Raw genomic sequence first — 27,794 nt, 5'->3', positions numbered from 1 at the left:
TAGTAGAGAACAAAGAATCTTTTTATCAAATTGATTAAAAAAATTCTCAACATAAATTTTTTTTTTTGGGTAAAACAACAACAACAACAACAACAACAATAATAATAATAATTGGTTGAGCAAATGGTCTTAAAATAATATATTGTATTAGATGAAGTGAAAAAAAAAAATAAAAAACTAAATTACTAAGAAAAGGATAAAAAAAAGGCGCAAAAATTACACCTTCAAATGAAAACCAAGAAATGTCTCGGTTCCAATCACGCTGCGTGGTTCCCCTTGTGATAACGATAAGCTTAACCCGTCCTCGCCAAACCCCCAGGCGAAGCCCATGGGGAGTTCGACGGCAACCCTAACCCCACTCCCCTATCTCCTCTCCTCCCTCCTCCCACCCAAGCCCTTGACCCTCCTCCTCCCCGCCCGTCGCCCGGGCACCTCCGGCGGCGGCGTGGCGAGATCCACGGTGGTGGTCGGGTACATGGAGCGGAAACCCAACTCCCTCGCCGGGTTCGCGAGCAAGGTAATCGGGTCGCTCCCCGTGGTGGGCCTCGTCGCCCGGATCTTGAGCGACGAGGGGGGCGTCGCCGACGACCTCATCGACTTCGCCGAGTTCCGGCGTCGGGTCGGCAAGAAGTGCAGCATCACCGATTCCAGAGCCTTCTACGAGTTCCAGGACCGCCGCGGTCGGGTTCGTGTCTCCAAATTCTCCCTCTTCTCCGTTCTTTGCAAAAGCTTTTGATGATTCCGTTGGTTGGGCAGGCAGGGGATCCACTGTATGTTCTTCTCTGTTGCTGGTTGGCCGCGGTTGGTGCTGGACTTCTGAAGTCCGAAGAGATACTGGAAGGGGCGGCCAGGCTTCGCATTTCAAATGATATCGAGTTTGAGGAGGAGACTTTCTTCGCCATGATGACTACTGCAAAGGAGGTCAGTGTTCTGTTAAAAGATTCACCCTGAGATTATGTGCAAACTCCGGATGGCAATCAGTATTTATTGCTTTCATTTTTTTCTTTTATATGTTGACTAGTCATGTATATTCTCTGTGGTGACTTACATGAAGAACTTGCTGAATAATTGGTGTGGTTGGACAGGTTGATTCAACACCTGATCTCTAGCTAGGCCTTAAGGTCCAGTTGGGTACAACAATGAAATGATCAGGTAAGAGAGATAACCTGGAAATCCTTCCAAACAAGTTAGTTCCCTCTGGAGAGTAGTACTGGATCTTAATCTTGGTTGACCTCCAAATATGTGGAATCAGTGTATAGACAGAAAATGAGAGAGAATCTTCTATATAGTCTGGTCTTGGAACATTATTCAGCTAGCTTTTTATCCAGACTTAGGAGGTCATTTTGCCTCCAAAAAAAAAAAATCCATGTCTATTCTGGAGACAGAAAAAGTGCTTTTGTTTCCTTAAATAATGTGGGAGGGAGATAACTTAGGTGCTTATTGTTGCTTATAAAATTTTAGAAGCTCTTATATGGACATCTGTTTCAATCTAGTCTAATGGCTGGAGAACGGAGAGGATATTGGTCGACTTGGCAGTGGCAGATCTCATCATCACCAATAATGGTATGAGAGCAGGAGGGGCCTCAGCTAGGGTCTTTGGTGGTGGTGACGGCTCTCATCACTTGTGTCACTCGACAGAAATAGCATGGCAGAGGAGTGGTGTGGCTTCGATGGCTTGGCTCGTTGGTGGAGCAGTGAGTCCAGGAGGTGGGGGAGAGGTTGCAGCTATCTATGGTTCTGTGAAAGTGAGAAAAATACAGAAAAGGGGAAGGAATGATGTTTTACACAATTCTTATAACTTCTTCTAATAGATGAATGCCGTGGTTGTCGTTAGCTATGTACAGAAGGAAGAGTTGGGCTGATGTATAGATAACGAGAACAGTAAATTAAAGGATAAAGAAAGAGACAGGCTAACACTTCCGAAGAAAAAATATCATATAAAGAGAAATAAAGAATAAAATAAGGCAAGGATGAGTTGGATCTAGTCAATCCTGATCCACATCCTATCTTATACATACTGGATCATGTCATTAATGTCAGATCATCAGTTTGCAATCTAGATCCTTTTCCGGTTTCAACTGTGTCCGATTAGGTCATATGCACCCTTGATAGCTATGACTGACAGTATGTATGTATTTTGAACTTTTGTCTTGTTGTAAATGTGAGTAATCTCCTTAAAGCTTTGGCTGTGTATATGATGACTATAGACTGTCCAAGTCTGCTGCTATAATGTGTTCCTAGTTATTGCTTTTTATAGAAATATGCATCTAGCAATTGTTGTGTCATGTCTAATTTTTTAGATGTGTAGTACGGCATCTATGTTCCTTCTGTATGCCCATGTTTCATTTCCGATCAGCTAATTAGATCTCAAAGTCTGGATGGCCACTAAAAAGGCAACTTATAGCTAATACTTTCCGTACCTAACAATGGTTTTGTTATACAAATATATATATATATATATATATATATATTGTCTTAGTGTTCTGTTGTTGTGCCAATGACCTTTGCGTTACTTTGAAGTGCCTATTTTGATCACAGCATGACAGGGAGCATTGAATAGTACCTGACTATTAAAGATGAGAAATTAATAGTTTCAAATCTTGGATGTCAGAACCTGATGTGCATAATGCTTGGACTTTAGCTAATGTCATAGCCTGTTATACGAATTCATATCTCATGGACTTGCTTGTGTGTGTGTATATATATATAGAGAGAGAGAATAAATTAAGATGAACAATGACTGAACTCGGTTTCTCATGTTGTCCAGAGGCGAACAAAACTGAAGGCTGCAACCCCAGAAATCCCTATGGAGATTAGAATTGAGAAAGCGCTGGAGGCTATTTACGTCTGCTGCTTTGGTAAGGATACCATAGAAGAAGAGGATGTCAGATTACTGTGTAATATGTTACATGCAGTTTTCCCTTCAGTCAGGAAGCAAGAGATTGATAGAATAGTCAGTTCCATGGTAAAGCAAATAGCTACAGGTGAGAGAACAAATTATCCAGAGCCAAAATCTTTGTCCAAAGAAGCCGTAGAGCGGCAAATGAAGGACCTCGAGTTTCTGCAACAGAAGAGCGAAAACTCGAGCTAACCTTCCTGATGTATCGAGTCTCTCTTCTTACCAATGCAGTAGTAGTTTGCATACACCATTCTTGTTGATATTTCTTTTGCTTGTCCGTATGACTTTTGCAGAGCTTTTCATTATCTGGTGAAGCAATTCTGTATTTTCCTCTCTTTTTTTTTCGGAATATTTTATTTTGTTAATGCGTATACTTTGTCCTTCTAAATTTAATGTATACATATTCTTGCAAAACTCAAAACCTTATCGATATTTGTTATAATTGATTTCCATCATCATTATCATGCGAGCACAATATTATCGAAATTTCAATTTGTTATTAACTGAAGTATGAGGAAAAAATGGCACGCGTGAATACTTTTGATGAGTGGTGCTCCACTCTGGTGCCGATGTGGTGCAAGAAGTGGCTGCCATGTCATTGACAACACATCAAGAACGTGCCTGCATTGGATGAGAGAATGCCTCGATCATTCTCCATGCCACGACGAGGACCTCCGACCAAACTGATCAGCAACTGCCTTCTCATGTCCTCTATGTCTCGGCATTGATGAGCTAAGTTCCAAATCTGAAGAAGATGGCAACTGATTGCAGCAGCTATCTGCCCTCTATTTCCTTTTCAAGATTTTTAATTTTGAGTACTGGACTCGTGTTGATTTATTTTAGACCGATATATATGTCCATCATACACTGGCACATTATTTTATGTCCACAGATCCGTACATATTAAAGTCTGTCATGAATAATCCTATATTCCTCTATCTTATACTATGTTATTAGTCTAAAATATTTATAAGTCTTTTTAAATGAATTTATATTTTTATTTATTTATAATCTGAGAGTAAAACAGAATATTAATCCATTACTTATCACCAATCAGAATGAAAAGATGACCTAATCAACTGTATGTTGTTTTCTTGCTCGAAACTCAAAAAAGGAAAAGGCTGCATTTATTATGAGGTCTCACTCCAAAGCTACACAGCATATAAAAAGTATACACAGATAGAGCAGAAGGATAAAGGCTAAGGAAGAGGAGAGGGGGCTCATGCAAGCCTCTTGAAAGTAGCTTCAGAAGACGAGTTAGCAGCAACATATATGTATGCGTAGGACATTAATAGGGGTCAGAGAAGGCTCGCACCATCGCCATTGCATCGGTAAAGGCAAAGTCATACGGACACAGCAAACGTGAGGGAGCCAAAGAGGGGGGCGGGCGAGGGCGGCTCTCATGGCAGCCAACGAATCGTCACATCAGTTTGGGGTGGGGAGCTGCTTCCTCCACTGCCCTTCTCCTCCACACAATTCCAGCAGCATCTTCTCACCATCGTAGTTCTCTCAGTACCTTCAGAACCAGCTCGAGAGTGTGATGGCCTATAATTGCAGCTCAGTTTGTTTGTATTTTGCAGCAGCAATATCTTCTCTCTTTCTTCTTTTTCCTTCATTTCTTACTGATGATAAGTGGCTACACAACAAGCTTAAGTGACATGACTTATAATCGCAGTCGAGTCAGATCCAGCAGGAACATGAAGTTTGTTTGTTTGCTTGTATTTGGTGCTGTCATGCATGTAGACTCATTCATTATGGCTCTTGCAAGTTAGCATCTCAAATGTGTACTGCCTGTGTTTGGGTGTGTAGCATGAGAGCATATCTAGTTTGTGATTTAGAGAGCAAGTGCAGCAAGCTAGCCTTCCTTCCCGCTGCTCTTGGTCACTGCCTCTATCATCTTTAATCTGCCATCTGCCTCCGCCTGTGTTCGTTCATGCCATTGGTAGAAGCAAGAAGTGCCTGCTCATAAAGATGAAGAAAACCTTCTCTGGAGATACAGTGGAATCCCCAGTTTTGTTGTCGCTACTTGTTGAGGTATCTGCGGCTTATTTGGGAAACCAACATCAGGAGTGTCTGATGCAAACTTTGGAGGCTGATGGAAGTGATTCCACCTCCTTCGATCGATCATTATGAGATCATGGATTCGTATCATATTCAAAGTCTCTTCGACGTAAAGAGAGAAATTAATCATCCCTGATTGTTAATATATTATCACAATAATATAGTAAGTGTTTTCCTAAAAGGAGTTTTAGGAAGCAATTTCTTGATCACAGCACAAGAGAAAAGGACCTCCGAATCTTTGAGCAGATTTAGACGAATCTTTGTCTCACAAGATAGCGCGAGGTTTGGTAGGTCAATTGAGGTTTTCTATAGCTTTGATATGATGGCTCGGCCGTACCTTCATAGATGGGAATCCACCGGTCAGTGTTGTCAGAATGGAAACCCTAAGCTACGGTCCTCAGCTCTCTTGCAAACCCTCTTAAGCTCAACACCAGAGGAGAAGCCACGCTCTCTTCCTCTTCTCCTATCTCTTCTTCTTCTTCTTCTTCTTCTTCTTCTTCTTCTTCTTCTTGCCATGGACTTGGTTTGTCCCATCGAGCACCTTTGCTACGTTCGTTGCACCTACTGCAACACTCTTCTTGCGGTAATTTCTTGAAGTGAAACCCGGTGATGAAGTCTTGGATAGGAAGATGGACTTCTTCAAGTGTAGATTGATGCACAAGAAGCACACAAACACATGTTTCGATGTCTTTAGGAATAGGCAGTTCAAAATGGGCTTCAGCTTCCCTTTCTTATCTTTGTCTCTGGTCGTTTTGTTACCTCTTGAATGCGCAATCCGTAAAAGCCACTGCTGAAAGTGAGGTTCTCTTCAATTCTTGTCGACATTGTTCGCCACAAGTAAAGTTCCTCCACAGCTACGTCCATTTCTCTTCTCTTAGATTCGCCATGTAGAAATAGATGGAGAGATATGAGAAGCTCCTCTCAGTTGACTGTTTCTTTCTTGTCCTAAGATATCATGGTTTGGAGTTGGATTCCCCAAACTTGTTTTAGAGTACATGATACATGATAAGAAGCTTCATCATCTCATGCATCCGGAGTTTGTTGTTAGGTCTCTCTTCATGATCATTTTGCTCCTTAATTTTTTCCCTCACCAACAGTTCTCCAGTCTGTGATCAGTTGCCTCAGCTACATTTCTTCTTGTCAGCATCTGTCAACCTAATGAATGAGTCAAGAAGATCCACTTGAAACAGCTACGATCCTTAACCTAATGAAAAGAGTGTGATGGCTGTCATTTCCAACAAAGAGATTTTTTGAGCTCCTCCACATGCCAAATGAGAGCTTCTGCAAGTTATTGGATTCTCACTTTTCTGTCACGTATAAAAGCCTATCATGTGTTGCAGGTTGGAGTTCCATTCAGGTGGTTGATGGACAGAGTGACTGTGAATTGTGGTCACTGCCACCACTTGTCCTTTCTCAGTCCTGGAGATGTAGTGCAGTGCATTTGCCCCACCAGCCACCTGCAGATGAGTCTTCAGGTTCATATTCCAGTCTAATAAACTTATCTCACCCACAACTGAATCCTCCTGTGAAAGAGAAACAAAAGTGTTTGTGGGATACATCTACTGTTCTTGAAGTATTTTCCTCTCCTCAATGCCAGACTTACAAGAGAATACATGAACTAACTATCACTAACAATTACTGTATCATTCGAAAGCAGCTCAACAAGGGGAGACATGTATTCACTCTCATATGACTGTTTCCTTCATATACTGTGAATTAGGGTCCTTGCTTTGGCTCAAGGAGAGAACCACCTTCACTGCGGAGATCATCGACTTCAGGTGAGCAGTTCAGGAAAGCACCATTTGTTTTGTATGATGTAGTAAGCTTCCTGATAAGGTTCCATTGATGCTTTGGCTTCATAAGTCTCACATTTGAATTCAATCTGTTGATCACAGTGCCAAAGAAACACAGAGCACCATCAGCTTACAATCACTTCATGAGGTAAAGATTAAAGCTGTAGATGTTCTGCATGCATTTGCATAAGCTAAGCAATATAATCTGTGTGTCCACATGTTAATGCTAGAGAGGAAATACAGCGAATCAAGGCAGCCAAACCTGACATACCTCATCGAGAAGCCTTCAGCATGGCAGCAAAGAATGTAAGAGATCAACCAAACAACTCATCTCCTTAACCTTGGTTCGTAAACTTAGCTTGTTCTCTGTCTGTGTATTGCAGTGGGCTAATTCTGATCCGCGCAACTCATCTGATGTTTAGATGTTAGATCGACTGCCTTTCCTCGGGTAGCAAACTTGCCTCATTCTACTCTCGATCTGATGGTGCAGGAAAGAAGCAATGGAGGAAGCTCTATTGGTTTTGAGCTAATGGAACACAAAGATTAGGTTTCCTGGTGGATGCATCAATCTCTTTCGTACTGATGTGCTTCAAATTTTGTGGAATTCATCTCAAAACTTTCCGTAAATAAGATCTTGAAGTATGTTTGATGTTTAGGGTGTCAAATGATGAATCAATTAGTATGGAATTAAAGAAAGATGTATGTATGTATGTATGGCATATAAATATGAGGGCATCACTTCTTAATTCTCTATCAAGAAGGGTTTCATTATGTTGCTTACATCTAATTGTTAATGATTCACCATTGATCAGCCATCATATAAGAATCTATGCATCATAGAAAGAGAGAAATGAGCTAATTAATATCTTTGCATCTTTAAGAAAATATTAACTTAGCATCAACTTAGATGACAAGAAATATATAATAAAAGAAAAGAAGACGATCATTTTTATTATGGCTAGTCTTTAAAGAAGAAGAAGAAGTCGTCATGCATGATATATTTGGACATCAAAACAAGTAATGGTACGTATCAACGACACATGATTCATTGGTATAATCTCAATATCACGCTCTTCTTTTGCCCCGAAAAAACAAGAAATACCAAAAAAAATATTCACATATTTTTTGTGAAACTCATAAACTTTGGTGCACGTCGCTATACATTGATCCTTTCTAGACTTCATTTTACGCTATCGAATCGAACCGTATCTTTTTTTGCCATGCCAATTTGAAAAAACAATTAAGCAAAATGAGTTTTTCTCGTCCAACAAAAAATAATCTTCTCTAAAGTTTTTTTACCAGTAAATTTATTTGTGGTCAAATAAATGTAAATTGAAGCACAAATTTCAATTGGTGTGGCTCAAAAGGGTGACAAAGAACAAATGAGGTGTGATGTGCAAGGCAAAGTTCACTGGGTCATCTTAGATCAGGTAATAACTTGAAAATAATCAATGATTAATGTTGAGGAATAATATTTATTACTCACAACTCAATAGTAGTAAATAAGATATTATACTAATTTAGAAAGCTAAACAAATTCTTTTTGAGTTAAATAGCAGCAAATAATAGACAATCTGAAAACATTAGAGGGGAGGATAGGCACACAGAAATGATGACTGAGGCTGCCTTCTTCCAACCCCATATTGTAGTCAAAGCAGCCACTCATGCTTCCCCATATGTCCATGAATGGTACGCCAGACTAGCCATTTTACTAGGCCATCAGATTGTCTCTGTAGCACACACATATATGTATATTATAGAGAGAGAGAGAGAGAGAGAGATGCAAGAAAAGAAGAAACCAAGTAACTCCTTGTGTTGCAACCAAAAACAACTGTTGGGTTCCTTAGAAGTGATTGGAATTGGATTCAGCGTAAGCAACTTTGCGCTGTTGGGATGAAGAAGGTTAACGCAGATAGGCGGAGGGAGGAGTGAGCTCGCCTGGTGCTGCGATGGAGACACCGCAAGTTGCAAAAAAAGGGCGACGGGGGGAGGACGGCCACCGTGGTACTGGGTGGCGCACCCCAAGTGCCACGTTTCGACCTCACACGGGCTCGTCGATCTCCTTGGTACTGGGAGCGTGCACTGTCCCGCCACGTTTCGATCACGCACGGGCCCGTCAATCTCCTCCTCCTCCTCCTCCTCCTCCTGCCCTCGTGTGAGGTCACGTCCCCTCTTCCTCCTCCCTCCCCCAAACTGGAACTCATCCCTGCCTTTTGCTTCTGCAGCCACGCGGTGTCTCTAATCCACCATGGCGTCCTTCCTGCTCACCCTTGCAGCCTTCGTTGAGTGCTGCACCACAGTGACTGCAGCCCCAGCCTTCCCAGCGGCAACGGACGGCGGAGATTCTGGACTCGCGTCGCGTTGATGCAGCAGAAACAATTATAGCTACGACGCTTTCGTACGTGCAGCGTGCACGCGCGTGGTGCGGGATGCCTTCTTCCTACCATTTCTGTGTACCCGCTTCGAGATCAGAGGAAGGGAGACGTATCTGATGGGACCCGCGCCGGTAACTCGTGAGCGGGGATGCAAAAGAAAGGCGTGAGCGTCTCTTTCCTAATTCGGAGCTTGTTTGGCGACCACCGAGTTTCTTCTACCCGGTGGGACCCGGCCCAGTGGTACTGTAGGTTCCAAAACAATTGGTGGGTCCAGGTATCGGTCTCGCCGAGCCATGTCCTCGGACGCCTCGGGCTCGGGTCAATGCTGAGGCGAATAACGAATGCACAGTGGTGTCGTCCAATGGGAGCGCGCCATGACCGGCCCCCACCTGTTCCGGCCACTAGAACGTCGACAACGTATAAACCGAAACCACCCCGGTTTTACAAAACCACCTTCCTCTCCGGATCTGGGAGTCACCCTTCCCTCCCTCCCTCTATAAATAACGAGAAGGCGAGGAAACGTTGCTAAGGAGAGGAGTGAAGGGGGAAAACGAATAGGAGGAGCGGGCGGTCTCTCTTCCACTCGCGTCGCTTTAGTCGTACTCGAGTTAGGGTTTAAGGGAGGAGGAGATCGGATTGGGGAGGAGCGATGGGGAGGGGGAGGGTGCAGCTGAAGCGGATCGAGAACAAGATCAACCGGCAGGTGACGTTCTCCAAGCGTCGATCGGGGCTGCTCAAGAAGGCCCACGAGATTTCGGTGCTCTGCGACGCCGAGGTCGCCCTCATCGTGTTCTCCACCAAAGGCAAGCTCTATGAGTACTCCACCGATTCCAGGTACCCGCTTCGCCGTCCATCTCTCGCTCGATCTTCTCTCATTCATGTTCTTGTTCTAAGAAGGATGTTTCTTGCGCGACCAGCCCGTGATTCCGGGTTCCTGATTGACCCGGATCATTGTTCTTGCAGTGGATGATCTTAGGTTTCCCAATCAAAATCGATTTCTTTAGCCTCCCATGGATGTCAGTCCCTCTTCTTCCTGATTCGTCTTGGAACTGGGGGTTTGATGTGCATGCATGGCGTATTCCATTGGCGGCGTGCCGCTAAGAGCGGATATCGAGTTTGACATTAGTATCAAGCGCTGCTACCTTCATCTAATATCGCGCAACACTCCGGAGCAGTTCCGGGTGGGGTACGATCTTAATGGCTGCCGTCCTTTGAGGCTCGGCCTAGCTCGATTTATGTCCACAGATTTCCTACTCCTCGTCTTCCCCCCCTCTCTCTCTTTCTTTATCCGTACACTGCTGTGTAAATATAGCTTGTTTGCTGTCGTACACAGATGGACAGTGGTGATCGACTGTGATTTGGGTAGCTCAGCTCAGCTTTTGAAGTATGAGTTCCCACTGTTTCTGGCAAATCTTGCATTCGTGCTTTCCTCTGAGCCGCTTAAGAGCTGCCCGTGCCATCGAGCCTCATGTAGTTCTCGATGATTCTGGAGGTTGGTGCCATCCAGCGGTGCACTGCTTCACTCATTAGAGACCAGACACAGTACCAATTACCGTACGATCTTGTCCCAAGTTGAATGCCGGGCACATCCGCGGTTCATTGTTGCAGTAGCCGGTGCGAAATTTCTGAGCCACTTGTTCTGCTTCTATAGAAATCAATGCCTTAGGATATTGAAATTTCTGAAAGATCAAGCAAAACTTAGTTAGCACGATACCAAAAGCAGATATTTATCCTGGGTGCGTATCTTCCCATCGGAATCATGGTCCCCCTTGTTGGTCTCTTCCTCTCTCGTTACATCTTTAACCATTCTCACACTTCAGGCGATCCCCTACTGTGTCTGACACGCCTTTTACTGTTTCCCTTTGGTGCCTAGCATGAAAAACCCATTTTTTTTATCGTTTGCATTCCCACACGATGATACAGTGATATTCCTTTCTATCTACCAATATCGACCATGAAATCTATCTGCCGATCTGTACCCACAATTTCCTGCACTAGACTTGTCTTTTTGTGTTTGTGAAGATATTGCAATTTTGCCTTTGCTTTGCTTATTAGGGGATTATCTAATTTATCTATGTAACTTTGGTTGCTCCTTTATCCTATCTGACACATTCCCACTTGCCCACTTAGTAGGTTTTGTTTGTCAGTAATTGGATGGTGCAAGTGTGTTAAGTTTAGGCCAACTTAATGAGGCAAATCAGTTTGAATCAAATTCAGCTTCTAATTCTTTTTTACTTTTGTTTCTTCACATTTTCTGCATTACATGCACCTCAAGCTTTCAAGTTTCATCACAGAATATGTTCAAAGGGATAGGAAAATAGTAGTTGATACCGCCTTGTAAAGGACAATGGCCATCCGCTAGATTTAAAGGGTACTTGGGGCCCTAAGTGGATATAATTTTAGTAGGCCCTAAACAAGCAACTGAAGTGTCATAGACTGTTTAAGAATTTTCCAATGATCTATTGGAACTAAAACCTATTAGGAACATGAAATGGAAATGATCAAATATGATAAACGCGAGAATCATCAAATAAAATTGGTAAACCCTGCATGTACTAACTAAAACTGTTGAGTGTAGGATGAACTTTCATACCGAAAATTTTCTAGGATGATAGTTGTTTGATAGAAAAAAGAAGATATGAGAGATAGAAAAAGATAAATTATGAAATTATTCTAGCTCAGTGAGAGACTTGGACAATGAAGATCTTGTACCCTCATGCGTCACACATGGATGATGGGAACTTATCATCGAGAAAATTAAATGTACCTCCACACCACCCAAATATAACATGAAAAAAACTCAATTCTTTATTATGAATCCTTTTCTTTAGAACCCCCAAGTGTGAGAAGAAAAGAAAATTACAATAAAAAATATAATAAAATATTCTATCCCATAAATCAAAAGATATCTATCATTTCATATTTCTTTTTTACGGAAGATGTATTTTCATATTTTTTTTCTGAAGTAATATTTTTTGTTAATAAAATATATGATTGATGATCTTTCTCCTTCAATAAAAAATTATCTTTAAATAAATCTGACATATATATATTTTTTTATAAAACTTCAATCAGTATAAGATGTGTCTCTTTTCTCTTTCAGCCAATTTCCTTATTTTATTCGAACAGTATCAGTAATTCATAGAAGATTATATCTATATTGAGACATTCTAATAGTGAGTGTACAATTTTACAAATGATAGATCTCAATTTTGAGTCTATGTAAGAACATCTAGATTTTTTATTAAAAAAACTATTGTGAGATTATGAAAATTATTATCCTTTGAAAAGTTGTGAATTTTTCAAAATACTTGTTAAACCATCTATCCTAAACTTACCAAGGCTAGTCCAGAAGACCTGTTTTAGTGAAGAATATACAGAAAATATAGCATGGTGTAGGGAATTGATTTGGTAATTTCTTATAATTGTTAGGAGTATAAAAAGATATACGAAAGATAGATATGTTTATTTAGCGAAGTTACTTCACCCCGACATATTGATTAGAAAGACAATCTGAGAATGCAAGAACTTGGAGGTTTTATAATCGAGTAGCAGATAAATCAGCATGAATGAATTCTGATATATATGAGATACTTCCTGGATGTTCTTTGATAAATGCTTCTTGGCATGAGAAATTTATGAGGCATATCTAAGTTGGCTAGAAGAGAACATTACAAACTTAGAGGCAATAATGCTAGTCCTTGAGCTTTTGAATTTTACATCAATAATATAAAAAGGAAAACTAAAAGTTATTTTTTTTTACCTGCAGTATGGAAAGGATTCTCGAACGTTACCAGCAATACTCGTATGCTGAAAGAGCCCTTTTAGAAGCAGATACCGAGGTTCAGGTAGCATATCATCAAAGACCTGCTTCAAAGCCCCAATGCTTCATACAGATAACTAAAAGCATGTGAATGTTATATATACATAGGGAAACTGGTGCCTTGAATATGGGCAACTGAAGGCAAAGATTGAGGCACTACAAACGAGTCAAAGGTACAGAGATATGTGTTGCAAATCTGGTGTTTCTCTTGTACAAAGATGTTTTTCCTTCTTTAGGGAAAGTTTCACAGAGATGTTACATGCACCGTCTTTTTGTGCCATTTTTAGGCACCTCGTTGGTGAGCAACTCGAAAAGTTGACACTTAAAGAACTCCAACAGCTGGAACAACAACTTGAAACAGCTTTGAGAAAAATAAGGTCAAGAAAGGTGAATTGATGTCATTTACAAAACATAGCCTCCCTCCTATGTCCTCATCTTTACGACCTACCTACCTCGAACAGTCGTTAATTTTGTGATGTCAATTTGTGCATTCCAAGTTAGTTTCTAATGCCCTTCTCAATTTTTGCAGAACAATGTGTTGTTTGATTCGATTCATGAGCTTCAAAGGAAGGCAAGTCCGAAACTCTAATGACATGTGAACCCATTCATGTTTAATGTTCTTAGATATTCTGATCTTCATCATCTTATAGATGACATGCCCACATTATATATTCTGTGGAGAAATTGAGAACATTTAACGAAACAATAAATATGGTTGACCGCTGTGCGGACTGCCCATAACAAACGGAATAAATCTTATATATCGTTCAGAATTCAGGTAAAATGGTGCGTGCGTGAATAACCTTTTATTATTATCATGCAGGAGAAAGCACTGCAAGCACATAACAGCGATCTGGAGAAGAAGGTGAAGTGATAGAATGATTAACCTCATTTATGGACTTCCAAAGTTGGATTGAAATGTGGAATGAATGGCTTCTTCATACAGATCAAGGAGAAGAACAAGGAGGCAGAAGAGGCTTTCAGCCAACAGCAACAAGCGGAGCACCAAGCTCTAGCCGAGACCAGTTCCTCTCCACCGGACTTGCTATCAACAGACTCCACCATTAATGTCGGGTATACTTCCCATCTGGCATCTCTCTTCTACTAGATAATACCTGGATTTGATATCACACACTATAAAAGAGTTAGTTAATTTCACAGTTCATTGCCTAACGATAGAACCTGGTCTCATGCTTTTTGCCATGATTTTGCTATGAGTTTAAAGAGGTTTTGCCATGTTTTTTTTGTATAATTGCATCAGAAGTCAAAAGTAGTATGAGGTAATAATGAATTCTTTGAGCAAATTCACCGACCTTACCATTGCAGAAATTACCAAGCCACAGGCGCAGTCGTGGAGGAAGCCGAGCAGCCTCTTGCCCAAACGACCAGCAGCGTCTTGCCACCATGGATGCTTCGCCTGTGAAGAGGACCGAGAAGCAGTCGTCACACAACAAGCGCTCTCAAGTTCAAGTTGTTCTTTCCACTACTTGTACATATAACACCAAGTCTCCGTGCTGGTGTTGTGAGCTCTCTCTCTCTCTCTCTCTCTCTCTCTCTCTCTTATCTAGAGTCTGATCCAGGTCCAGCTTTGGAGTCGTATGGAAAGGAAGCATGTGAGACTAAAGCTGCGTGATCTCATCGAGAGAGACACGGTTCCAATGTGGACTTTGGTCAATGTATGAGGAGTCTTCTCTCTTGTGTTTGTAATGTGTGTGACTGGCTCTTGCCCATACGTAATGTCAGAGGATCGATGACAAACACGTTATGGATTGAAGGAATTCTAGCTACAGATTATGTGATGTTGCAACCTCGCTTTATTCCCCCACCATTATCGTGCTGCTTAAACACTACTGATAAGGAATAGTAGATTGGGTTCACAGCAACCATGCCGATCATTGTCCAAATGCTAAAGAGAAAACAAACACCACCAACTCTCGAGCAGTAATCCTCTTCTCCTATGTATTGTTTTCACTTCTCAGAAACTGAATCTATCATCAGATTGGCATGCTCATCTTTTTCCACTATCGGAGAACTTCCGACTTCATGTACAATATCAAGCCTAATATGTGTAAAACTCTCCACCCGAGACTTCCTTGTCATTTCAAAAGATTCGCCAACGTAAATATAAATAGCCGGCAAAATCATGCATACATGAAGACTTGAGGCATTCAGATACACATTATGGATACATACAAACTTTGGCACACGGAGTTCATGGAGTGATCATGTTGCTTCCTTGAATACCATCATCTGTCAAAAGAACACCAAAGTACATAAGCGAACGCCAATAGATTGTACATTATTTGGCATATAAAACCAATCTATCCAGAAATGATCAGAAGCGACACACATTTTGCTATCTTTATATATATCGAACCCTTGTGAGGATTCATATTTCGGAAATCGGATGCCTGGCTGAACAACTTTTTAGATGTGTATGTTCCTCGCTTCAAGACTGGAAACCATTGTGACCGTATTAATGGTAATGAATTAAGATTAGATGTGGCGCAACCAAGCAACTCCAAGTAGCGACTCATTGTTACCTATCTATTCCGGTTTAGGTTAGTTTCCTATGTGGAGCAGCAAACATGAATTACATCTTGGAATTGTGTTCTTGTGTTAGCATGGGTAAGAAAAGAAACTGAACAACGCAAAAGAAAAGAAAGGCAAAATGAAGTAGTGCTGATTACTATTGATTGTGAGCCACAGACAGGAGAGTAGGAAGCAGTACATATTTCATTAGTGGGTCATTTTGAAATAAATTAATCCTCATAAAAATAAAATAAGCTGAAATGTATATCAGAATTAAGATGCTAATGTCTGTACTTTCAGAACATGGTTTGAGACAAGAAAGCAATGTGTCAGCAAATCAATTTATAAATTTGACCTGATTGAGTCAAACTTCCAGTCAGGTGTCTTTTAATATGATCATGCATCCTGGAATGCAAGATGCATGAACAATCAAATCTTCTCTGACAAGATGTTGCAAGGTTATGACTTCTATTTATGAGAAAATTGAACAGCAAATAAAGTTTTTCTAGCTAGTTATTTTCATCTCGAATATAATTAGAAATTACATGTCAGCAGTATATACAAGAAGGTTTGTATTTTTGAATTTGAGGCACATAGCAGACAATTCCTAGAAATAGAAGTGAAGTTCAACTATAATATCTCTGAAAAGATTGTTGGATATTCTCTCTTTACGAGCCGCAGGTTTTAAAGTCCCAGGGAATTACCATGTGGATGTGTTCAAATATAGCTAATTCGTAATGCATGGTTTCTTTTGTATGCTGATGTTATCTTAGATCACATGAGTTAGACACTCAACATAAAGAAACAAATATGAATGGAAAATGGCAAATTTTAGATACAATAACAAAAAGTTAGAGCAATGGTTGGTCAGTTGAAAGAATCACAAATGGTGACAAACTAGTTACCTTGCCACAAACAGGACATGCATCACTTCTCTCCATCCACTCATATATACAACCAAGATGGAAATGATGACAACATTGCATTGTAATCTTGGGATCTTCAGAAGTATAATCTGCAGAGGCATCATTAAATAGACTCAAATGGCGCAAATAACCTTCAAGATCAGATGTGCATAAAAAGGAGTAATATGTTTTTGCTGAATACACATAAGTCTATGACGATAATTAGCCTTTATTTCCAGAATAACCGAATGTGACATCACATAATAAACCTAGGCCAAGTTCCCGTCGAGTGATTAGCTTACACAAGGTACATTTTTCTTCATTATTGAAAATCTTCTAGTTCTTATCGGATTGCCATTTTGACAGAAAGAATTCTGAAAATAAATAAATGTACCATATCTATGTAAAGCACTTAAAACATATAACTCTTCAAGGCATATCAAATATTGGCAATATGCTTATAATTGTAACTTACTCCTTACTGTTGCATGTTCCTGTTTGGAAAAAATTCATGAATATATATATGAACTGTCGTTACATTTTTATGAGCTTCATATATGATAATGATTGATTGCTTATTATACATAGTATAACATTTCATTAACACAAACATATATGAGTACTAAATGTCATACTCATTTGAACCCTATCTGTCTGACATATAACAGGACCATTATGTACCACTCGTTTCGTACTAGACCAAAGAAGACACTTTAAAGAAGCATTCAAGATGTTCAAATTAGAAGTCTCAAGTGGGCTGCTGTTAGAAAATACAAGCTCTGGAGTTTCTATTTGGCATAATACGAGATAGAAGGGAAGAAAGAGTGCAGTATCCACTAGAACTTCTCTCAACACAAAAAAAAAAAAAAGAAATTGAGAGCTGAACAGAAGAAACCAAATATAGAAATATGTGAAAGAGACGGGACAAAGAAAGTAACAGGGTTCATGGCTAAAAGGCAGCACATACTCATGTGACAAGCCTTGACATTTATTTAGATGGTTAAAACACACAGTTATACGTCATGAGAAACAACAGCAAGAAACTAACGAGTATGAAGGTATCAGCTAACTTAATTGGTAAAGATTTTGACGGTTTATCACAAGGTTCTAGATTTGAATCCTGCCTTCACCACTTACTCTTTACAAAAAAAGAAACCAATAAGTATGATCATCCTAACCATGGACCATTTCACATCGACTGGCACAAAACGGACCGTATGTACTGATCTGAACAAGAACGGGTATGCGGCCACCCCTGTTTCGGGCTGTCCACTCTGACCCATTTTTAAAAAATTATTTAAGAGAGTGAAATTTAATTAGGAGGCTGGACGCTTCCTTCTCATCTCCTCCTCCTCTCTCTCTTCCTCCTTCCTCCTTTTCCTCCACTGGCTCCTCTCCTTCGTCTTCCTTCACCGCACCTTCCTCTTCTCCTTCTTCTTCCTCTTCAAGTCACTGGTATGTACCGGTGTACTCTGAGTCAGTACAAATACATTGTGAGTTGGCACCGACCAAAACATACCAATACACTATGAGCCAGTATTGCCCGGTACGTACTGGTTTGTCATGGGTCTGGTACCTAAAGTGACGTTCCTTGATCCTATCCATTGGTAAAAACAACCCCTACCAACCGGTACAAATCAAAATTTGAATCTTGCTTAAACATCAATAAAAGAACCCAAGGGATGTGAAACATCTTTTTGATAAGATCCGTAATTTCTTAAGTACAAAAACATATCCAAAACTTGAATCCTAATGATGTGATGGCTGTACCAACTTAGTTAAACAAAAACAATACTAAGTCGTAATGCCCCAACTACTTTGACCACCTACTTGGAACTTCCACCTTGAGCTCTGTTTCAACTCTCCTGAGCTTTACCTAAAATATGACTAACAAACATAAAATTAACAATCTTAGCAAAAGAAAACACACAGCTTCAACAAGCTGACCATTATTATCTCTTCGTTCTTCAAGAATACAATCAGAAATAGATATTTTTGGCCTCTTCTCCATAAAAGCATGAACCACAAGCAAAATTTTCGGACCTGATTTCACCATATTTTATGATCTAAACTAAGACAAAAGTTATATTTGTTTGTCAAATGGCCTTTCATATGATAAGCAAATAGTCACTATGGCTGGAACGCGCGGATGTGAAACTGTGTCTTTTCCAGTTCTATTACCTAGAAAGAGTGTTCCTGCCTCTCATCTATCTCATCAGGTATACACCATTGACTTTTTCCAGTTCTGTTACGTAAAAAGAGTTTTCCTGGCTCTCATCTATCTCATCAGGTATACACCATTGACTCAATTTGAAGCAAAGGCAACCAATAATATACTATGTCCCACTTGAATATAAGAAATCTAAAAGAGAAATTTGCTTACCCTCACAAAGGACAGATGTTTTCTTCCCTTGAAATGTTCTAAAGCAGAAGTAAAATGACATATAATAAGATTTTAGAGAGGAATGTTATGATCCTTTCTTTTCTTTTTGACTGTTTAAGTCATCTTTTTGAAAGTTGCTGTTTCACAAAATATAGTCACCTTACAGCATGTTCGAAAAAATTTTCACCAATCTATTAAGCCAAAAGGTAAATTTAGTTTAATTGATACTTATAACCAATTCACTGCGAAATAGCCAATATATTAATAGAAATAAAGAACTCATCCAATCTACCTTCAAGACATGTTGGACAAACATCCTCATCCTCATAGGGAAAGTTATTCATTATTTCTTTTCTGGGTTCTGCAGAGAAGCGCTTTAGTGAGGACTCTGGCTGACCAAATTTGTATCCTCCGTCAAAGATTGACTTACATTTGCCTTCTGTTTTCAATTCTGCCTCATTATCATTGTTGTTTATAAATGGTTCAGACTCCTCATGGAAATGGCTTAAGATTTTATCGTGCCTTGAGATAAGCCCATCATGCTGACGCTGGGAGAATATAGGATCATCATAAGGTACAGGCCTGGGCGGAGCATTGTACGTGTCAGGAATAGAGTCATTAATGTTTAGTGATGGAGATGCAACAGGAACTCTTTCCCGCAAAGATGAAGGAGCGGCATGCACTTCCTCTCTTGAAAATAATGCAGTGTACTGCAAAAAAAGATGAAAAATGGCTTTCTAATTAATGGAAATAGCCCAAACATTGGACAAAAGGAAGTTCTTCAGCATCTTCTAGAAGATGTCAAAAAGCATGCAACAGTCAATTTCAGTTTCTAACTCATCAGCATGCCCCGGCAGAAGATGCCAATTAAATAAATTTTATTAAGTTTGTCACGTCCAGTAGAGTTCCCCATTTTTTGGTACATAAATCAAATAAAATATAATTAAGTAGAAGAAAGGTAAGTCATCAATCAAGAAAACAGGGCACACCTTCACAACAAACTTATACCAAGTACTTTATTAGATAAAGTTTCCACCAATGGCCAGTGCTACTGACATGTCAAGTAGTAGCATATGATATGAAACTTTGTACCAACAATCTTGCATGCAGGTCATGCCAACCAGATACCAGTATCCTGCAATAAGGATATTGACAACATAACACTTGGCTATCACAAAATCCATGCCCGACAAGATATCAGGATAAATGATGTTCAAATGACAGAGTTAGTTAAGCTTCTAAAACAAATTTCTTATACATTCCTTTAGTTGGTTATACTCTTCATTCTTGTCCATTCAATTCAACCCACATCTAAGTACCTAAAAGGAAGACAAGATAGTATTGCTTCTGAGATCTTACTAAATCAGTCAAAGTGCGTTAATCTCCCAATGGGAAAAATAAAAGAACACTTTTCTTTGCCGTAAGTTTAGATTGTATCCCGCATACTTGAAGCCAAGATTACAAGTAATCTGAGTCAACCATATCACAATGAACTCATACCACCATCAAACAGTGGGAGCTACCGACGCCCAAAGTCATTGCTTACAAGGAGGGAACTGATGGCAAAGCTCATGACTAAAGTAAGTCCTGACAAGGTAACCTTACTGTAAGGAGCAGACAGATAACAAAGGCCTTCATTTATAATTTTGTGGTGTCAACCATATAGATCATTGATTATCACAGCTAATAATAACACAGAATTAAAATTTTGCATCTCTCATGGTTTTTCTCTCCACCTAAGGCCTCTAGTCTAAATTGATGCAATTTGCCTTGTTCACATAGTGGTCATCATTAGACAAATTAAAATCATCTTAAATGATTTTCCCTCATCCTATCCCTAGTTAGTGTCACTTCCAACTTAGCAGGAAAGAGAAAAAGTTACTACCATGTTCTGTTATGTATTTTTCCATCTAAAAGTTAGCTTTAACAATATATAATCTGCATTAAGCTCGATAAGAAAATAAATAAGTTCATGGAGCTTCTTTCGACTTCTAGATAATAATTTTAAAACACGCTTTTAATTTTCTCTACAAACCATGTTCTTGGGTACAGGGAGATATGCATTAGCTTAATAGTAATATTCTGAATCCTTGGTGAGTTGCATAGTATTGATCTATGTATAAGCATTAGTTTAGTTATTTAAAATGTTTAAGAAGAAAAGCTAGGGGATCAAATCGACAGTATATATTATAATAACAAGGCTACAAATTTATGCATATCAACGATGTGCCTTTTTACTAATATCAAATATCCAGAAAGATAGAGCAACCATTGATTTTATGCCACCTAGCTGATCCAAGAAACTTACATGAAAGCTAAAAATATTTGGAGCTTCAAGACTAGCGAATAAAAAATAAGTGCAACGAAGAGTAGCTCTTTTTGTTTAATGTCAATACATGCAAGCTTCGGATCGCATGAGATTTTGCAGTACTAAAAAAAAAGGCATACCACGCTTATCAATTGCTGAGCCAAGCATCTGACGCAGATGCAGCTTCTGAAAACCGAAGCACTTGAATGTTGATATTCCTCAGTATCCTCTTCAAGCAAGCAAGAGGAAACAGATCCCATATTCCCAACTTCACTCCCCTGTTCAGATCTACCACTCCAGTGGCACCTTTCTCCTGTTCCAACTCTACAACCTGATTATATCAAGCATCCTGGAAAACGTTCCTCTTTTTCTCACCTAAATGAGGAGAATCCAAGGCCAAAATAAAAAAACATATATCTGTCGTCAAAATTAAAAAAAAAAATCAAATCTAGATAATTCAACACCAAGATCGAGAACATAATCTTCCAAAAATACAAAAAAAGCCGAATCTCTAACATCTAGGTCTCAAAATCATCCAGGATCGAATTCAAGCGTAATTACCGGTAGACAGAACGAGCAAGGCATTCATCACAGACATCCAATCGAGAAATTGTTGCAAGATTCCTTAATTTTACCTGCCGCTCTTACGGGCTTCTTTGAATTGGAATCTTCCCCACCTTCCCTCGGCGGACTTCCCCGACGACGAGGAACTCAGGTGGAAAGCACCAAGGGCGGCGACCAGGCGTTGGTGAGCACTGGAGCACCCATTTGCCTTACGGGTGTCAGACGAACCGCTTACAGGACATGAATCCGAAATCCGATCCGATTCCCGATAGTTATCGAGCATGGCAATAGGTGCGGATCCAGGGATTGATTACCCAAATCGGATCCTATTTGGGCCCTTTAAGCCCTTATCGGATTAAGGGTCCCAATCCAACCCGATACGAGATCTAAATGCTTCTTCCACTTCTTAAATATGTACCAAAAAAATAACAATTATTATTTATTATTGCATCGATTTGGCAAATTGGTGGAAACATGAAAGCTGAAATTGGAGCTTTCGTACTGTCCCATTTGGAATTGTAAATTACAGACAGCTATATCAAGTTGTCAATTCGATCTAAATCATTGCGGAGTTTGTCAATGAGGGAAGACTCATGGTAGTAGCAGCTTTCATTGTCTTGAGTTCTTGCCATGGCAGCCCACAACAAAGTCCTCTCTGCATACTGCATTACAGAATGGGGAGGTACAAGAAGTGTCTTGCGGTAGATACTGGCACTGAGGTTTCTCCATCCCCGGAGAAGTCATGGTGCCTTTATACGTGCGCATTCTTCGGGGACAAACCTGTTCATGGTGGTTTCTCTAAGGAGTGTAAGCCAAGATGCTCATGATTGGTCTCAGTATGAAATGTGGCGAGTTAAGCAACACTTTCATGGCTACCACGTTGAGGATGGAGCCCATGGCAGTAAACAAAGGTCGGGCATGAGGAGAAAAGAGAGGGGGCATGGGATGTGAAATGACACCCACCACAAGGACGAGGTCATAGGTGGAGCCAGAGACAGTTGTGCTGCGCTCACTTTCTTCCTCTCCCACCACCACCACCTCTTCCTCCTCCTCCACCGTAGCCGCGCAGCAAAAGTTCATTTGGAAGGATGGGAAGGACCGGCACAAGGCTACCGAGCTTCTGCTTGAACCGCGTCGCCACCCGTGTCAGAGTCCGGTCTCCGCCGCTCGAATCGAAGCCGCTCTCCCCGAGCACAAGAAAGTTCAGCGCGCCTCTTGGGTATGCGGATGCGAAGGTCGGGGCCAATGGAGGTAAGCAAGAGATGGAACAGGGGAGGCGGATCATGATCGTGGTGGACTCCAGCCCGGAGGCGAAGGCTGCTCTGCTGTGGGCGCTCTCCCACTCGGTGCAGAGCAACGACACGGTCGTCCTGGTCCAAATCGTGAAGCCATACAAGCACGGTAAGACTCTGTGTTGCAATCGGTAATCGAGTCCTGTTGCTCGTTGGCCATGTCTGTAACTTTGTGATGGCAGGTGAAAGAGTTCAAACTGAGAGACAACCAAAAGGTTACGAGCTTCTCCATGCCATGAAGAGTATTTGCCATGCCAAAAAACCAGAGGTAAAAGTTGTAATGTGTTCATGCTTTAGCTGAATGAACTTGTCATTCATTCTTTGTCCAAAAGTTGACATCGGGCAAGATTTCCTTCCGAAGAGGACATAGGGAAGATAAGAATTGGCGTTGGACATTGCTTGTGATAGTAGGTCATCCTTCAAGGATTCAGCCATTGGACTAAAGCCCCAGTTGTCTGCTCACCTTGATTGGTCTTTATATAACAGGATATACTGACATTAATGGCCAAATCTATTTAGTTCGAACACTCTTGAATGGTCTTTGACAGTTCAAAGTAAATGAACTTCATGATCAAGAGTAGTAAGATTTCCCTTGTGACCACACAACCAGAGAGATGTCAAGTCCTTCAGGGCCCTATTAAGATAACCTTGGATTCAAGAGTAGATGATTGTGAGATCAGCCTCTTGCTTGTCCTTTTTACTGGTCCATCTTCCATGGGCAAATTCTGATGTATGAGTATGTTCTCAGGTGCAGGTTGAGCTCTGTTCGGTGGAAGGAAAAGAGCGAGGGCCGACGATCGTGGAAGAGGCAGGCAAACAGGGAGCCTCCCTCCTCGTTATGGGGCAGAGGAAGAGATCGACGACGTGGCGCTTGATCATGATGTGGGCGGGCAATAAGGTGGGAGGCAGCACGGTGGACTACTGCGTCCAGAACGCCACATGCATGGCGCTGGCGGTGAGGAAGAAGAGCAGGAAAGGCGGCGGCTACTTGATCACCACCAAGCGGCACAAAGATTTCTGGCTCTTAGCATGAGGTTGGAATCGAAACATGAGCCTCGTGCTTTGACCTGCATGTTTGCTTTCGAGGGTTAAGTGATGTGCCGATAGCTCAAAGATGAAACCTGTAGCATTTGTTCATTCCTTGTTGCCTTTGTATGATATGCTTTTGGTCATGAGAGACTGCTTCATGTACTCTCAGTAACATTGGTGAATAAAAATGGGTCCTCTCTCTCTCTCTCTCAGCTATAATAAGTTTACTCCGATATCAAGTGTGTGTAAATATTATATATTGTATGTTTTAATGCTTCTGTGCTTCACTCTTCATATTTCAATTGGATTATAGTATATTTCAGAACCAGGTTTGACCTGATAAATCTGCGAGCTCAATTTCTGAAACAGAAGGCTATCCACAGTGTATCGGTTTCTCTTCAAGCCTTTGGAGTGCCTTTTCTTCATCTCCTTCACTCCCTTCCACCTGGCTGTTTCATACGAACGAAGAGCCGCCATGGAAGCCAGCATGAGGAAGCTAAAGGCAAAGGAAGCAGGGGAAACCTTGGACCTCGAGCAATACGTCCTGGAGCTGATCAAGGAGAAGCTGGGTTACCTGCTGCGTCTCCTGGAGGATTTCGTCCGGCTCGTGGCGCGCGAATTCGACAAGGCCTTTCCGCCGGAGACCAGGTCGGAGGCACTCCGCTGGTGACGGCGCTTGGGACTGACCGTGGCACTGCCCCTGGTTCTGGTTCTGGTTCTCCTCTGCCTCTTCTCATGCTGCTGCAGGTACCTCTGCGCCCAGCGGCCCCGGAGGAGGATGGAGGTTCCCACACGGGAAGCGGTGCTCATGGACCCGGCAGCCCTCGAGCCCCGCCGCAGGCCTCGCTTCATGAATCTTGGGAGGCAAGAACGACCTGGTGTTATAGAATCTCCACTGTAAACGCAGACATGGTTGCTATAGACTTCCAATTAATGAAGATTCGATTCTCTTCCACTGCACGGAACGTCCACTTAGGCACGCGATCCATGTCCATTCTGCTTCAAGATTCGTGGAATACAGGCATTTCTAAGAATACTAATTAATCTCAACATGGTATACGCGGAAGTTGAATTATATATATATATATATATATATATATATATATATATATATATATATATATATATATATATATATATATATATATATATATATATATATATATATATATACACTCGTTTAGTTGGTGAATAATTGGGTTAATTAAGCGTTGGTGAGAATTAAAAGAAGAGTAGATGCAAGTTACAGATCTTTAACCAAAAACCAAAAGCAAATTAAACTAGCGATGAGAAACAACATCACGCAACACTTCCTACAGCCTGCGTTGCGTTATTACTGATAACAAAGGGAAGCAAAAACCAGAAGAAAAAGACGGCAGCCAAAAGGGCCTTAAAGCTTCTCCTGCGGTGTTGGCGTCTACATCAAAAGCTCAGCCCTGATCCTTGAAGCTTCTCCATGGTCATTTCATCCATCCTCCGAGCTACCTCCGGGCTCATGTGGTTCCTCCAGTCACCCCTCTCTCCTTTGCGGAAGAAGGATGCATTGTTCAGCAGCTGCAACTTCGTCCCCTCATCGGTCACGTCGCTCGGCGGCTTATTTATCGCCAAGCCGCTCAGATTATTGAAGCTACACAGGGTGACGATCTCCTCCACCATGCCTGCCTTCTCTTCCTCCGGCGAGAAGGGGCAACCCAGGAAGTCGGCCATCCTCTTCAGGTTGGCCGCCGGCTCCGCCAACATCTCTTCGTACCTCAGGAAGAGTATCTTCTCCGGACGGTGCATTCGCGCCCTCCAGTACCCGAGGATGTGATCCCAGATCGTCGCGTGGGTGGAGATCCCCTCGCAGTGCGCCATGGCGACCTTGTCCACCGGCCACTCCGCCTGGTACTCCCGGGTCCCCAGCACCTTCTCGCCGAAGTGCCACGCGGAGACGATCACGTCCTTGGGGTCGCGCCACAGGTACACGATCCGGCAGTCGGAGGCGGCGATGGAGTCGGGGAGCACGGAGTGGAGCATGTGGGTGGCGAGGATACGAGGGGACGGCAGGGCGTCGATCTCGGAGCTGCGGCCCCGGTTGAACATCCTCTCCAACGACTGCACGCACTGGTGGGGGTTGAGCTGTACGAGAGGGTGGTCGGATAGCGGGTACTGCGACCTGGTCGTGACGGCGAAGGCGAGAGACTTCAGCCAGGTCGTGCCGGACTTGGGGTAGGTGGCGAGGAAGACGTCATCGGGTCGAGACTTGAAGTGGCGTTGGACGGCGATGACGCCGGGGAGGGTGCTCTCCGGCCACCAAAACCCTTGGTATTGCCGCACGGGGACGACGCGGTGGTCGACCGGGAGGGATGCGATGAGGTCCCTGCACTCTTGGAGAGGTACTGCATCCTCCGAAAGAAGGGGAACGGAGCCAGCGGCCATGGCAGACAAGGAGGAGGAGCAAGGATTCCTCCAGTAATATCGACCCAACGATTTCCCAAGGCAAACATAAAAAAGGATTACTTCGAGACAATCGAAAACAGTACTATTCTCAATTGATGTATGTTATTTAATATAATAAAATTTTTACTAAGAACTTGGAGTTTCAAAAACATCATCCAAAGAAAAAAAACTAGCAAGGCATTCAAACCGAGAGTAAATTCTTGAAACGATCACAGATACCAATTACATGGTCTTGGCTTTCTCCTTGTCTGCCTTCTTCGTGCTGTGACCACTCGTTAACCTTCGCATACGAATGTGGACAAAGCTCGTACATGGTGATGGGGATTTGACCGGGGAGCAGACCTGCCGCAAAATCTCACCGTGTAAGTAGATGCATAGAGATCACATGTCCGAGATCTGCACGCCCTCTCACAGTAAGGGCAGTTTATCTACAATGGTTTTTAGCATCGGTGTCAGAGCTCACATGCACAGACATCACATTTCCAAGCTCTGCACACTCTTCTTTTCATTCTCATCGAGGAGGCTTGACCCAATCACTCACCAACTCAACGAGTTCAAGCATATAGACAAACGTGTATCGTGAGGAGATTAATTAGCATGCTTATCAATGCCGGTTTTTCATCACTCTGGAAGCAGAATGGACATGGATCGTGACCCCGAGTGGCCGTACTGTGCTGTCGAAGAGAATCCAGTGCTGATGCTGGAAACACTCACACCTTTGCTTTGAGCGTACGAAGCCTGTAACCTCTCTCTCCGAGAGAGCAGAGTATCTTCTATCCTCACGACTAACACTGGGAACTTGAGAGTAATTCTCACAAGATTATAATAGTATTTTTTTTATTTTTTTCTCTTAATTGTTGTATGCGTTAACCAGGGATAAGAGGAGTATTTATAGGCCTCAAGTGGATTCAAACTTGGAACATAAAAATGTCTCATCCTCGATTTTCGGGGTGCTGGTGGTACCATCGCTTGTAACAGGACGGTACCACCACCCAATCTGACGGTACCACCATCTGACAGTCATGGAGACTGAGTCTGGACAATACCACCATCCAGACTGATAGTACCACCGCTTGACACAATCTCGAAGATTGTGGCACCGATGGTTTCATCTATTGGATCACTGTTTGGGTCTTTCACTTGGCCCAATATAGTTCAAACTTGGGCCTAACTGGTCCATAATTGAGTTGACATAATTTCAACCTAATTACTGCTAAAATCTATTTCGATCTAGATAATTATTATAGAGCTTGAATCAAATATTGTCCGGCATATCATTAGTTCATCGATGCTTCGTTCGATTTTTCGACGTATCGTCCTCTCTTGTAGCCTATTGCCCAATTAGCCAGTTGACTTCCACAACTCCGATTTTCTTAACGTAATTTTCGCTC

General features: G+C 41.7%; 6 protein-coding genes and 1 long non-coding RNA gene across 7 annotated transcripts; 4 read left to right on the top strand and 3 right to left on the bottom strand.

The window, feature by feature from the left end:
- The first annotated feature begins 249 nt into the window (after nt 1-249).
- On the top strand, nt 250-3,144 carry LOC135644937 (photosystem I assembly factor PSA3, chloroplastic-like). The gene is made up of 3 exons (XM_065162921.1): nt 250-685; nt 757-921; nt 2,768-3,144. The coding sequence occupies exons 1-3, from the start codon at nt 329-331 to the stop codon at nt 3,089-3,091; spliced, it is 846 nt and encodes a 281-aa protein (XP_065018993.1). The 5' UTR covers nt 250-328; the 3' UTR covers nt 3,092-3,144.
- A 2,330-nt stretch (nt 3,145-5,474) lies between these two features.
- LOC108953545 (protein DROOPING LEAF-like) lies at nt 5,475-7,175 on the top strand. The gene is made up of 6 exons (XM_065164318.1): nt 5,475-5,543; nt 6,301-6,435; nt 6,681-6,779; nt 6,864-6,901; nt 6,984-7,059; nt 7,137-7,175. Exons 1-6 carry the CDS (start codon nt 5,475-5,477, stop codon nt 7,173-7,175), a joined length of 456 nt encoding a protein of 151 aa, XP_065020390.1.
- Nucleotides 7,176-9,670: 2,495 nt separating this feature from the next.
- Nucleotides 9,671-14,750, top strand: LOC103993873 (truncated transcription factor CAULIFLOWER A). The gene is made up of 8 exons (XM_009414089.3): nt 9,671-9,962; nt 12,898-12,976; nt 13,060-13,124; nt 13,239-13,338; nt 13,481-13,522; nt 13,775-13,816; nt 13,898-14,025; nt 14,278-14,750. The coding sequence occupies exons 1-8, from the start codon at nt 9,778-9,780 to the stop codon at nt 14,372-14,374; spliced, it is 738 nt and encodes a 245-aa protein (XP_009412364.2). The 5' UTR covers nt 9,671-9,777; the 3' UTR covers nt 14,375-14,750.
- LOC135644381 (uncharacterized) lies at nt 13,725-14,403 on the bottom strand. Its single transcript, XR_010498461.1, has 2 exons — nt 14,270-14,403; nt 13,725-14,066 (listed from the first exon to the last, which is right to left on the bottom strand). It is a non-coding gene; the product is annotated as an uncharacterized LOC135644381 (long non-coding RNA).
- Nucleotides 14,751-14,885: 135 nt separating the features above from the next.
- On the bottom strand, nt 14,886-21,879 carry LOC135644380 (E3 ubiquitin-protein ligase At3g02290-like). The gene is made up of 5 exons (XM_065161913.1): nt 21,715-21,879; nt 21,220-21,454; nt 19,064-19,481; nt 16,389-16,498; nt 14,886-15,201 (listed from the first exon to the last, which is right to left on the bottom strand). The coding sequence occupies exons 2-5, from the start codon at nt 21,337-21,339 to the stop codon at nt 15,175-15,177; spliced, it is 675 nt and encodes a 224-aa protein (XP_065017985.1). The 5' UTR covers nt 21,340-21,454; nt 21,715-21,879; the 3' UTR covers nt 14,886-15,174.
- A 773-nt stretch (nt 21,880-22,652) lies between these two features.
- On the top strand, nt 22,653-24,203 carry LOC135644931 (uncharacterized). The gene is made up of 3 exons (XM_065162911.1): nt 22,653-23,044; nt 23,118-23,203; nt 23,684-24,203. The coding sequence occupies exons 1-3, from the start codon at nt 22,732-22,734 to the stop codon at nt 23,966-23,968; spliced, it is 684 nt and encodes a 227-aa protein (XP_065018983.1). The 5' UTR covers nt 22,653-22,731; the 3' UTR covers nt 23,969-24,203.
- Nucleotides 24,204-25,143: 940 nt separating this feature from the next.
- On the bottom strand, nt 25,144-26,639 carry LOC103994340 (cytosolic sulfotransferase 12-like). The gene is made up of 2 exons (XM_065165554.1): nt 26,623-26,639; nt 25,144-26,410 (listed from the first exon to the last, which is right to left on the bottom strand). Exon 2 carries the CDS (start codon nt 26,380-26,382, stop codon nt 25,387-25,389), a length of 996 nt encoding a protein of 331 aa, XP_065021626.1. The 5' UTR covers nt 26,383-26,410; nt 26,623-26,639; the 3' UTR covers nt 25,144-25,386.
- Nucleotides 26,640-27,794: the final 1,155 nt, after the last annotated feature.

This window comes from Musa acuminata, chromosome BXJ3-8 (assembly GCF_036884655.1).
Source record: "Musa acuminata AAA Group cultivar baxijiao chromosome BXJ3-8, Cavendish_Baxijiao_AAA, whole genome shotgun sequence".
Lineage (NCBI taxonomy): Eukaryota > Viridiplantae > Streptophyta > Magnoliopsida > Zingiberales > Musaceae > Musa > Musa acuminata.
This window is presented reverse-complemented; position numbering and strand designations above follow the sequence as displayed.

Bases quoted from the DNA above. Each gene is read 5' to 3' on its own strand.
- LOC135644937 (XM_065162921.1), top strand. From the start codon at position 329: ATGGGGAGTTCGACGGCAACCCTAACCCCACTCCCCTATCTCCTCTCC. The intron at 686-756 runs GTTCGTGTCTCC...TTGGTTGGGCAG, and splicing joins TCCAGGACCGCCGCGGTCGG to GCAGGGGATCCACTGTATGT. The intron at 922-2,767 runs GTCAGTGTTCTG...CATGTTGTCCAG, and splicing joins TGATGACTACTGCAAAGGAG to AGGCGAACAAAACTGAAGGC.
- LOC108953545 (XM_065164318.1), top strand. From the start codon at position 5,475: ATGGACTTGGTTTGTCCCATCGAGCACCTTTGCTACGTTCGTTGCACC. The intron at 5,544-6,300 runs GTAATTTCTTGA...CATGTGTTGCAG, and splicing joins ACTGCAACACTCTTCTTGCG to GTTGGAGTTCCATTCAGGTG. The intron at 7,060-7,136 runs GTAAGAGATCAA...TGTGTATTGCAG, and splicing joins TCAGCATGGCAGCAAAGAAT to TGGGCTAATTCTGATCCGCG.
- LOC103993873 (XM_009414089.3), top strand. From the start codon at position 9,778: ATGGGGAGGGGGAGGGTGCAGCTGAAGCGGATCGAGAACAAGATCAAC. The intron at 13,125-13,238 runs GTACAGAGATAT...TGCCATTTTTAG, and splicing joins GCACTACAAACGAGTCAAAG to GCACCTCGTTGGTGAGCAAC. The intron at 14,026-14,277 runs GTATACTTCCCA...TTACCATTGCAG, and splicing joins GACTCCACCATTAATGTCGG to AAATTACCAAGCCACAGGCG.
- LOC135644380 (XM_065161913.1), bottom strand. From the start codon at position 21,339: ATGGGATCTGTTTCCTCTTGCTTGCTTGAAGAGGATACTGAGGAATAT. The intron at 19,482-21,219 runs GTATGCCTTTTT...CTTTTTTTGCAG, and splicing joins CTCAGCAATTGATAAGCGTG to TACACTGCATTATTTTCAAG. The intron at 15,202-16,388 runs GTAACTAGTTTG...TTCTTTTGACAG, and splicing joins CATGTCCTGTTTGTGGCAAG to ATGATGGTATTCAAGGAAGC.
- LOC135644931 (XM_065162911.1), top strand. From the start codon at position 22,732: ATGGGAAGGACCGGCACAAGGCTACCGAGCTTCTGCTTGAACCGCGTC. The intron at 23,045-23,117 runs GTAAGACTCTGT...TTGTGATGGCAG, and splicing joins CGTGAAGCCATACAAGCACG to GTGAAAGAGTTCAAACTGAG. The intron at 23,204-23,683 runs GTAAAAGTTGTA...GTATGTTCTCAG, and splicing joins GCCATGCCAAAAAACCAGAG to GTGCAGGTTGAGCTCTGTTC.
- LOC103994340 (XM_065165554.1), bottom strand. From the start codon at position 26,382: ATGGCCGCTGGCTCCGTTCCCCTTCTTTCGGAGGATGCAGTACCTCTC.